This window comes from Rhinopithecus bieti, unplaced genomic scaffold (genome assembly GCF_001698545.2).
Source record: "Rhinopithecus bieti isolate Rb0 unplaced genomic scaffold, ASM169854v2 scaffold_39586, whole genome shotgun sequence".
NCBI lineage: Eukaryota > Metazoa > Chordata > Mammalia > Primates > Cercopithecidae > Rhinopithecus > Rhinopithecus bieti.
This window is the reverse complement of record NW_016816842.1, coordinates 418,361-430,423: the sequence shown is the minus strand read 5'-3', so window position 1 is coordinate 430,423 and position 12,063 is coordinate 418,361. Positions and strand designations below refer to the sequence as shown.

Genomic DNA, 12,063 nt, shown 5'->3' with positions numbered 1-12,063 from the left:
ATCAAATACTCCTCCTAGCTTACCACTTTATTATTTTTTAAATGTGTTGCTAAAAGCAAAACTTATTTTTCAATTTTTTAGTTTTCAGATAACTGAGTAGTGAGAGAAGCGGGTAGGCAAAGAATAAAATCCCTTAGCAGAACAAAACTAGCACATTAATGCAGGCAAAATTTTCTTCCCTGGTATTGACTTGCCTTCTTTTCTTGCTCACACCTTTTCAAGACCTTTAATGTAGAATGTGATCTACCAGCTAAGTGTGTTTGCCTTGGAGATTAGCAGTCTTACCTGCAACTGGTTCCATAAAATATTTTTGCTTTTCTTTTTCCCCCAACACATGAACATCATTACAATTAAAGAATTTTATGTTTAAAATGTTAAATTCTAAGATGCCTGCTATAGCATTTTCAGATGCTTTATCTTGCCTCTTGTCATTGCTACTTCAGGAGAAATATGGTATATTACATACACCAAGTAATCAGGCTTTAGCAAGTGGAGAAATCAGTAATACCCTAATTCTCAACACACTAGATTTTTATTTCTTATGTGTTCAGTAAATTTAAAACAAGATTTTATAGGAAAAAAATTGAGTATCAAATGGAATTTCTCAGTTAATCTGCTTTATTAATCTCATATTCATTGTGATATATTTTCTGTTTTAAGACAAATCCATTACCAGCCAGCTACCTAAATATACACATACGGTGAACGTTATCTTAAATAATATACCCATTTTCATTAGGCAAAGCCCTGAAGTCTGCCTATTCAAATTCATAGATTTTTCACTCCATAAGGATCACTGCCACTGACTAAATGAAACCTGACACCCCTCACTGAGAAAAAGTTCTGTTTTCCTAAAAGGTAGACATGATTTTTCACATTTAAATGTGTACTACTAAAATTATTAAAGCATATTTTAAACTAAACACTATAAGTTTTATCATATATTCCTGAATCAATCAAAATCAGCTTCTAAGCCACCAAAACTCAAAAGACAACTTAGATAAGAGAGTTTATATTTCTCACCTATTATGAGATGTTCTACTGCAACTGGGGATGGAGAATGACAGCTGTGACAATTGTCTTTACTCTCCAAATCCAATGAGAAATGGAAAATAGTGCAAGTCCAAAGATAATACAAGTAACAGTCACCCTGAGTAATACCCATCATGGCAACTTGACTGTCCTGGGCATCCTTATTAACCCACTCTAACATTGTCACTTTCTTTTATTCATCGAGTTTTTTTATTGTTTCTCAGTACTAGATTTTCTCACTCACCAAATTGCAATTTTTTTTTTTTTTTGTGACGGAGCTCGCTCTGTCGCCCAGGCTGGAGTGCGTGGCCGCTCTGCTCACTGCAGCTCCGCTCCCGGGTTTAGGCATTTCTCCTGCCTCGCCTCAAGGCTGGACTACGGCGCCCCACCTCACCCGGCTAGTTTTTTTGTATTTTTTTTCGTAGAGACGGGGTTCACCGTGTAGCCGGATGGTCTCGCTCTCCTGACTCGTGTCCGCCGTCTCCGCTCCAAAAGTGCTGGGACTTCCAGGCTTGAGCCACGCGCCCCAGCCCAACTTCGCCATTTTTAAATGGCATTCACTGTACTATAACCTGCGTACACAACTAATGTTCAAGCAACTCACCCGTGGGTTTTTAGAAATCCTGTTTTCCTGAATATTAGGCCAAGAAGTAGTGCATATTTGGTTAAAGGAAGATTTACATCAGATTTTTTTTTTCAAGTTAAGGGTTCCGTTCTATGGAACAACAATTTTGCCCAAACACACTTCTGGGAAAATTAGATACATAAAACTCTATTATTTTGCCAATCTCTTTCTTCTTTCATTTTCTTACTATTCCATACTTCCTGTTTTCATCCTCAAGTCTTATAATCAGTTCATCTTTAAAGCTACTTCTTCCTAAATCAAGGTAACATGTAGAAGAAAGCATGACAAATGTCTGGTACATCTACTTCTGTTTCTTTTCATTAAATTTTCCTTATTTTACATAATTCAATCTTAAATCTTTTTTATACCAAAATCCAAAATCTTTTCTGGGAACCAACAATATATAATAAATTGTTGGGAAAGGATTCTCTATACAGTTTATAATCTATTTGATGTGTGAAAAGTACTCTTCCTCACTTCAGCATAACTTTGAATAATCAATTTTTATTCAGATCACCTAAAGTGTTACAACAAACAATCCAGTTCCTTTCTTCTGATGAGAGATCCTGGCACATAACAGGCACTCAAATTATTTGTTGAATAAATGAAAAGAAGAGATATATTTCAGAATAAAAAGATGTAATTAAAAATACCCTCTCTCTGTTACTAAGGAGCTTGAAAAGACCTATATATAATATATACGACATGGGATTCAGATAATATTGTTACATTTTACTGAAAAAAATTCTTAGAATTCATTAATGTTAACCCAACAATCCTCCTAAAACCCTTCTGAGATGGAAAATGTTACCTTCTAATTCACGTAACAAGTGAATACCAAAGTCCAGTAGTAATACTTCATTTATTCAGAACCTTCTAGTGTCAAGATTTGAGGTTCTCAAGCTTAAGAGTATAACAACCACCAAAAACAGACTCAAAGGGGCAAAGGAAAGTGATGTTAAGTGGCCACCCAGATATACAGCAATGTAAAAATGAATAGCATGTCACCAAGGAATGAGAAGTGAAGTGAGAATAAGCAGTATAACACTTAAAGTCTAACAGTGAGGATTTTCAGGGCCAGGTGGGTGGGGGAGAGCCCTAAAATCTCTGTTCTCCTAGAGGGCTTCAACTGCAATACACGATTTTTAAAAATATTTATGTCAGCTTCAAGACATTAAACACTGAATTACGTTCAAATACACTATATTTAAAAGGAAAACAACACATTAAAGATTTCCCAAAAAATGGTGAAAATAAAATGAAATTTGATATTTAAAAGGTGTAAGCTTCTATTATGTAGAAAACTTACTTTCATAAAACAGCTAATTCCACAACAGATGCAAATAGCTTGACCTAGATGATGTTTCCTAGCTCAGTTACCCTCTTCATCAGGCATCCTGCCAAGTGTATTTAGGCAGCTTTCAAGTATTAAAACCTACCTTAAGATGACCAGGCTTTCCCATTGCATTTAAGTTTTCCAAAAAAAAAAAAAAAGACTCAGCTTTGCCATATGAGAAAGGTTCAGAAGGCAATTATTGCTTAAAATCCATGGCAGCTAAAAGATGACATAACAACACAGTACTTCACAAAACTTACCATAAAGGGAGCCATAGTTACATGGATGTTTATAAGCTCTGATATTTTTACTAAAACTGTATCACATTAGTTATATTTCTTGTGCAGGTCCCCAATCTAATAGTACACAATGGTGACACAAACTCAAAATATTCACAATGGCAAGATTTTAAGATTTGGAAAAGGTGCTGGGGGATAGTGGAGTCCTCTAGGCATAATAAATCATAATTCTTTGAGGAACTTAAAACTGTTTTTAAGGAATTTGTAACAAGTAACACTTATTGATTTATAAACATGGGTGAGTTTCTCTTTCTCTTCATACCAAAGAGCAGAACAAATTACTTTAACAAAAGTTCTGAAGCATAAATTTTTATACACACTCTTGAGAAAATGTAAAATTACTCACTGATTATACCTTAAAGTTCTAAGACTCCAGACACAAAAAACCCATTCATCTGGAGATGGCAGATGAGTGGTTAAAAACAGTTCACAACCATTCCCTGTCCCATTACATGTAACATGCCAGGATAATTGAAAAATAATTGTTTGTTCTTTATTAAAACAAACAAACACAGGGTTCCACAATGTTGCCCAGGATGGTCTTGAACTCCTGGGGTCAAGCAATTCTTCCGTCTCAGACTCCCAAAGTGCTAGGATTACAAGTGTGAGCCACTGTACCTGGCCTGTTTGTTATTCTTACACCTCTGTCTTCTGTATATTGTTTCTAGTCACTTCATCTTTCTAAGAATTTCTCTAAAGGGCTTCCTTAAAACATTCTCTTATATATACTATACTTAGAACAGGACAACTCTGTCATCTGGCCACTATAGGTATATAAATACTTAAATAATACCTTTAGAAATATTCTAAAATGATACATTATAAATGTTTTATCTCAAATTAGACAAGCAAAATAGCTTAAAGTCTGTAAATACCTATCTATATTTACAAATACCTAGAACATATCACCAAAAACAGAGTCCAACACCCAATAAGAAGATAATAATCTGGGTTTTAGTCAGAATTTCAAGAAGAGAGCACACTTGAAATAGATACCCCATAGATCAGCAATGAATCCAAAGTAACAATCAATCACTATCACAAACGATTTTAGAAATAATTTTGTACACAAAACCTGGTACTATTCTATATTTGAAGAACTTGATTTGTTCATTAATGTAAAGAACCCCCAAAAATGATATAAATTACTGAGAAAAACATTAAAACCCCAAGAAGAGAAGTAGAGGGAGAGGGAAGAAAAGAAGGGAGAATTTCACAAAACATGAAATATAAAATGCCAACAAAAATTTTAGAAGTTTAGTGTGACCAGAAACTAAAGAAATTCAAATTTAAACTATAATGAGGCTCCCATCTTAAGCAAAGTCACTCAAGACCAGTGAGAATGCAGATACACCTCAGGTTCACTGCAGGTAGAAATGTAACTAGTATAACATTTCTGAAAAGAGTAACATTATCAAGAAATCTTTCTAAAATTTCACACCCTTTGATCAATAGTGCACAAAGATACATACTCAAACATTTTAAGTGCAGCATGATCTAAAACAGAAACAAAAGGACTACAGCTTTCAAACAACATAATAATGTCCAATAAAGCAATAATTAAATATAACATGATCTATCAAAAAATAGATTATGTAGCTAATAAAAGGATTACAAAAAACATTAAAATTTAAAGCACAAAATTGCTTACATACACTTTAAGTGTTAAAAATCAGCTAATTAAATCTATATTATACCTACATATCTATCCGCACACATTTGAAAAAAGATAGAAAGGGAATATGGCAGAAAATCCAAGTAGTTATCTCAAGGAAATGTAACTATGGGTTATTTTAGTCTCTATGTTTTTCAAAATTTGCTATCGCAGACATACTTATATATCCCCCAAATAGTGGTATGCTGGCAAATATTTAACCACGAGCTAAGGAATCAGGGGGTAGAGAAGCATTTGCTGATTTCTGGGGTGTAAATATTCCCACCATAGCTAATTATAAGCTACCAATCGTTTTGGCAACTAGTTTGCAAATGAAAACTTGCAAGCCAGCTAGAGCTGGCTCCAACACTCCAATAAGTCCAAAAGTATAAAAACCATAAATAATAATGATGATTATGATTTCAAAACACAAATTTTTAAAAAGCCATCAAAAAAATCTATTACAGTATGATCTTTTTTAAAAGGACTTTCTCACCACATGAGGGAAGAAAAAAATAAGACTTAACTATAAAAATGCAAATATACTGCGGAGAGTTCAGAGAATTTCTAGGAATACCAAAAATGCTGCATACATTCAGCTATCACTATACTAAAGAGAAAAAAGCAGGCCAGGAGTGGTGGCTCATGCCTGTAATCCCAGTACTTTGGGAGGTTGAGGTGGGAGGACTGCTTGAGACCAGGAGTTGGAGACTACCCTGGCCAACAAAGGAAGACCCCATTTCTGTAAGAAATTCAAAAATTAGCCAGGCATGGTGGCACATGCCTGTGGTCCCAGCTACTTAGGAAGCTGAGGCAGGAGGATCCCTTGGGACTGGGAGTCTAAGGCTGCAGTGAGCCATGATCATGCCACTGCACTCCAGCCTGGGTTACTTGCTGATTTACTAATCCATTCATTAACCCATAAAATATTTATTGAGGATCTATTATGTCTCCTATTCCAGGCTCTTAGGATACAGCTGTGAACAAAATGAAGTCCCTGCCCTCATGAAGTTTACATCCTATTAACAGGGATCCTATACCTTTTCCTGATGAATAACTGGTATTACATTTTCCTGAAACCTTCATATAAAGATAAGGAAAACTAACACAAATGAGAAGAAAGGGCAATGCATGCCATCTGTTAGAGAAATGGAAAAAGAAGAGTTCATTTTTAGACAAGTCAGGAACCTGGTGAAAGAGAAGCAGAAAAATTGAAAGCAAGGCCCACCACCTCCATGCAGTCATGCACCCCTTCCTACTAAACCACACAAGAATTTTACATCTGCCTTAGGGTCCAGCCAGGTTCTTGCCTATAGAATTAACCAACAGTTGGAATTAAGGGGTTGTGATTACCACCTTAATATATTGTCTTACTTTTGCAGGAGAACGTTGTTTCCGCTTCTTCTTTTTCTGTAAGTCTACTGGCTCTCTGATTTGTTTTTTGTCTCTCATCAGTTGCTCAGATACATCAGTAAAAGTAATTTCCTGCTTTACACTTATCTGTTTAAAAAAAGAAAAGCCAATTTTAGACATAAAAAGTTCATTGTGACAAAAGGCCATTTTATGTTTAATCCTTTGCTAAACCCACATATAGGTAGGTGCTCCCAGAATGATGATCTGTGTGTGTGTGTGCTAACTATATACTGTGCTATAGAATTCATCAACAGGCAGTGAGTAATAAGAATTGAGAGTACATAAATTGAGGGATAAACCATTTTTTTTTAAAATCTACCTGAGAAAAAAGGTTAAAGACGTCCTGGGAAAAGATGATCATAAGACCAAGCAGAAGTCAGGAAATCGTAACATCAATTTCATTCCCACATTTAAGGAAACTGATACTTAAAAGCACAAAAAAAAAGGTTAAATTCCAAAAACCAAAACACAATACTGAATGGGCTCTGTATTTATAAAATATCAAGTAAATCACACAAAATTCTAAAAGATAATTTATCAAAAGAAGGACAAATTAACAATGAAAATCTAATCATCATCATGCTCAACATTTTTGTCATATGACTCAAGATCTTAGCCAGTACTTTCCTGGGCTCTGTAACAAACCATCATCAAATATGTTTTTACAGAAGCAAGTATAATTTTAGGCCGCTATACTGTACAAGATGTGATACTAACTACATAATAGAGAAATACTAGAAGAAACATTAAGATTTCAACAGTGTTCTTCAGTTTTCAGATCTCAATTCTCAGTTACTTGTCCTTAAAGAAAGAAAAGAAAAACCAAGGTTCTAAGATCACTAACGGTACTGTCGTCACTTCTCATCAGATTTGATGGTGTTCAGTCATCCCCTCCTCACTGCCACATTTTCAATCTATCCTTGAAGTTAAACAAGAACCTTAAAACTAAGAAACTTTCAACTCAGGCTATAAAATACACTAAAGATCCTTGAGAATAATTCAGTAAGAACAATATGCTAATGGCTACATTTTCAATAACCATACTAAAAAGCATGATGCAAAAGATGATCAACATCTTACAGATTCACAGTGTAAAGGTGGAACACAGCTGTGTAGAAGAGGTTCACAAGAAAAATGCAACCTAAGCCAGGAATCTCAGACTGACAAAATAAAAAGTGGAAGTTCTCATGAATTCCTGAAATGCAGGCCATGGGAGAATCACAAATCAAGAACCTTGGCACAAAAACATTATGCAAATGATAATTTATTTAGCTAGTAATTCTACCAAGTTACAGAAGGGTGCAGTGACCACTCTTCTGGCTTCATTGGTATCAATTATTTTGAATACGAAATAGGATGGTAAAATCACCACCTACAAGACTTGGGAATACAGACCTCTTGTCACCTCTGAAGTGATATTTACTGAAAAACAATTACTGGGAATGGGTATGAGACAAGAAAAGATAACAGACTATGTAAGCAGCTGTGGAATTTTTCTGCCCTATTTTGACAGACTACCAAAAAGTAGTGCAAACATTTCTGTCAGCATGTAAATTCCAAATAAACTATGGAAATGTAGCACGCGGCAATAAAACAGAGGAACTCTTTAACAAGTGTCAAGAGTGTAAGATAAATTCATAAATAAGTTCTGCTGTTAACTGCCATTCACAAACCAAAGAAGAGTCTTTATATGCAAACAGTAAAAAAGATTAATACATATATCTGAACCTGTTATTTCCACATATATGGAAAGTGATTATACGAATACTATGATTTTCACCTAGTCCCATTAGTACCCTCATACCTATTTGCAGGCCTGAATTTCAATGCTGTTCTTATTACCAGTCCAGAAATGCCACCACCACTACCATCCACCACCACCCTACCTGCCCTTCTTCAGATTTGCCTAAACTCAGACATTTCTCCTAAAACTCTAAGGCCCCTGCTCATCCACTGAGCCAATCTCCCTCTGGGCTTCCCACTTTGAAACTACAGAAGCTACCAGACATGATTTCCTTTTCACATCTCCCTTCTATACTCATCTAACCTCTTCCCCAAGTTAAGACAGAAGTAGAGACCTATACTGTCATGCTTCCTCTCCTCTTACCACTCCCTATGCTGGTTCTTTCTTGCAAGTTCTAAAACATCTCTTAATTACCCTATTTCTCATTTTCAATCTTTCCCTCTTTATTCTCCTGACTTTAAACATAAAGAGTCCTCCCTATACTGAAAATATCCTTCCTTTGATTCTAATCATTAACTCAACTCCAGAATGACTTGCTTTATCAAGACTTATTTCTCACCCCAAAATAAAGTCTTACTTTTATATTTAACTACTTAGTGTACATGTATACTGTCTTGATATTTTAAAGTAAGATACTCTTTATTGGTATTTCTTATAACAGCTGTCATTCATTTTCTCATTCAATGGCTACTAAGTGCCTGCTCTGTCAGGCTAAAATACTATAACAAAAACATTTACTGAGATTGTAATATGTGCAAAGTGCCATTCTACATACATTCTAGATACTACATTCTAAATATGAGATTTCCTTTTCAAAGGTCTTAAAATGTAGATGCAGAGTTCTGATGCATTACCAAAAAAACAAAACAAAACAAAACAAAACAAAACAAACACCTAATACAGACAGCACATGTCATACTCAAACTGAACGGAACAGAGAATAAGGGTAGAAATTCAAAGGGAGAAATAAAGACAATGTGAAATAACTGCATCAGACTTTAGGGACAAAACAACAGATGATGACAGCTGCAAGTTTATCACATATATCCCGTTTTAATTTTTTCTTGCAAATTTGCTACTCTTCTCAACTTCACCTAGTCTCAATAAGTGATGTAACAAATATAAATGTAACTAAAATAATGTTGCCAGTCATAATATTATGAATAAGTATTTCACTACAGTTGCAAATTTTGGTCTACCCTCTCTCCCCACCTTCCAAACAAGATGACTGACTCCTTGGAATCATTTTAGACTCTTCCTTCTCTTCATTCCCAACATCCTGCACCCATACCCAGTGACATCCACTTCCCTCCAATTAACCATACAACCTCACTGACTTAGAGCATTATCATCTCCCAATGTATTCTTCTACAAATAAATTAATATAAAACTATTTCCTTATCATTTCCTCAGTGAGGAATTGGCAACAGACTGTTGCCTATAGTATCCATTATCAGCTCCCCAGCTCAACTTTCAAAATTCTCTATGATCTACTTTACAGAAAAGACCTAAGGTACTTGGCAGAAGGATATGACCTTACCATCACTCCTCTCCATTTCTGGAGTCACATGTTCCTATCAATTTTCAATTTCAAATTTTGGTATTCTCACTCATCTTCCAACCCACTGGAATAAAATGAAGGTGGTCTTTCTGTTTTCTCCTATACTCTACTACTGATTCCATTCCCACCCATTTCCACGGCTCTGCTGTTTCACTATCTATTTTATAGTTTCCCTGACACTACTGGCTACTTCTTCTCTTCTTAAAAGCACACTGAAATTTCCCCTATAAGTTCTTGTGGACCAAAATTTTTCCAGCTACTATCTTCCTTCTTTTGGCCAAACATTTTGAAAGAATAATCTGTAGTCAGCATAGAGAAAGAATTGTGCTCAAATTTAGAGAAATGGTTGTTCTGAGAGTAAAAGTAGTACACACAGCCGTATAAAAAAAGATGTGTTTAACTATCACTAGAAGGAACCTGTTCAAAATACTGCCTAGGCAACACCCAAGTTGAATCAAGGTGACTAAAAGTATAACAGGTTTAAATATAAAAGGAAAGGTATGACACAATTAACGGTACTGTAAATGTACTGTCTAAAGAATGTCAGCAATATGGGGTATTCATGGAGTCCAGAAAAGGAGAAATTTAAGATTAAGTTTAACTTGCATGTATATTTCCAGGACAGAACTGCAAGAACAGTTTGATGTAACCAGACAACAGGAAGACTTCAAATTCCAAGCTCACAAAGCCACAGAACAGGACAGGGAGGTGAAGCAGTACACTGATGGACAGGCCTGTGTGAATCATGAACTGTATCTGTCCCGTTTGCCTGATCCATGACTGCATGCAAAATTTTGAAAGGAGCTACATTTGTCAGGCAAAAGTCCATAGCTATCCTTTGATTTTGAAAAGGTTCAGAGAGCCACAGTTGGAAATAAACATTCTGGTCTATATACCTATTACATTTCTCACTATAAAAGTAAATTCTGGTTACTAGATCACCATCTTACAGTTTATATAATTAAAGATGAACTAGATGAACTGATCAAATCAAGTTACCTTACCTGAATCAGTGCTGACCATCCCTATCCTACTTGGAAATTCTAGTCTTCCAAGTTCCATAAAATCACCTAATTTAAGTTCTCTCCTTTTCTTCATAGCAGTTCTTCTGGATCCATCCTTCCAGTAATATGTGCCTATATTTTGTAACAGTTTCAGTAAATTTACATCAGTGGTTCTTAACTCTTTATGTTTAAAGTTGGGAGAATAAAAAAGGAAAGACTGAAAATAAGAAAAGGTCAGGGTAATCAAGAGATGTTTTAGAACTTGCAAAAAACAGTCAGCGTAGTGGGGACTCCTGAAGGTCCCTTATACCCTTTCAGGTCATTCATGACATCAAAACTACTTTCACAATAGTATCAGATTTTAAAACTCTCTTTCTCACAAAAGTATACAGTGGCATTTTACAGAGGCTAATTAAAATGTGATATCACCACAGACTGAATATATGTCACCACAGATATGCGTTATATCCAGTTATATTAAGTCAGATAATAAAGAGATATCAAAAAATGTAAAACAATTTCCCTCTTCTCACTAAATTTTTTGTTTTGGAAAACAGTTATTTTTTATTTACAAATGTTACATGCTAACGTAGTGAGTTTTATTGTGACAAATTAATACGTAAAACTCTAAATTTCTCAACTTTAATTTCGAATATGGTAAATACTGATACATATAACCAACATAAGCAAAAGCTCTTAGAAGTTCTCAGCACTTTTAAGAGTATAAAGGGACCCCAAGACCAGAATATTTGACAGCTGCTAATCTAGATATAGCTTAACTATACAATCCCTTTCTCTCCTACACTCAACCTCTTTTAATACAGATGCCTGGGCCCCACCAATATAAAGAAATTACTATAGATGTTGTGTGCATGCGTGGCTTAGTAGACATACATGTATTTCCTAGCTTGTTTGTTGAGGTCACTAAAAGCAACGACACCCAACACACCTAGCACCCAGAACTTGGTTTCTAAATGCCATTATCCAAATAAAAAAGAACCAGAGTCCTCTGAGAAGTGGTTGAGCCCAGAGCTGAGTCAGGGAAAATATAAGATTACTTTAGAGATCATAATGTCAGAAGCTAAAGCATTCAAAACGGATCAGAGAATGTCAAAAGGACATAAGACCCAGACTAAAAGAGCTCCTAATGGCCAAAGATGGAGTGATCTGAGCAAGAAGGTAAGCAACAACAGTACTGGATTATAAACCACAGAATAAAATGAATATCCACAGATACAAAATGAAATAGTAAAACAACAAATAAATGGAGGAAATGGGACAGCTACAAGGAACATCAATATAGAAGGAATGAAGAAAAGACAAAATCACTATTAGGTAAACATCATGGTAATAACCATCACAGGCAAGGTCCCCACCAATAGATGCTAAAGTTAG

At 35.2% G+C, this 12,063-nt stretch overlaps 1 protein-coding gene across 4 annotated transcripts in view; it reads right to left on the bottom strand.

The window, feature by feature from the left end:
• Window positions 1-12,063, bottom strand: part of ZNF148 (zinc finger protein 148) — a 153,399-nt gene that overhangs the window by 49,127 nt on the left and 92,209 nt on the right. For all 4 annotated transcript variants that reach the window (XM_017855347.1, XM_017855348.1, XM_017855350.1 and 1 more), the window contains exon 5: window positions 6,321-6,446. In XM_017855347.1, coding sequence (XP_017710836.1) covers window positions 6,321-6,446 — 126 coding nt within the window. The remainder of the gene's footprint in view (window positions 1-6,320; window positions 6,447-12,063) is intronic.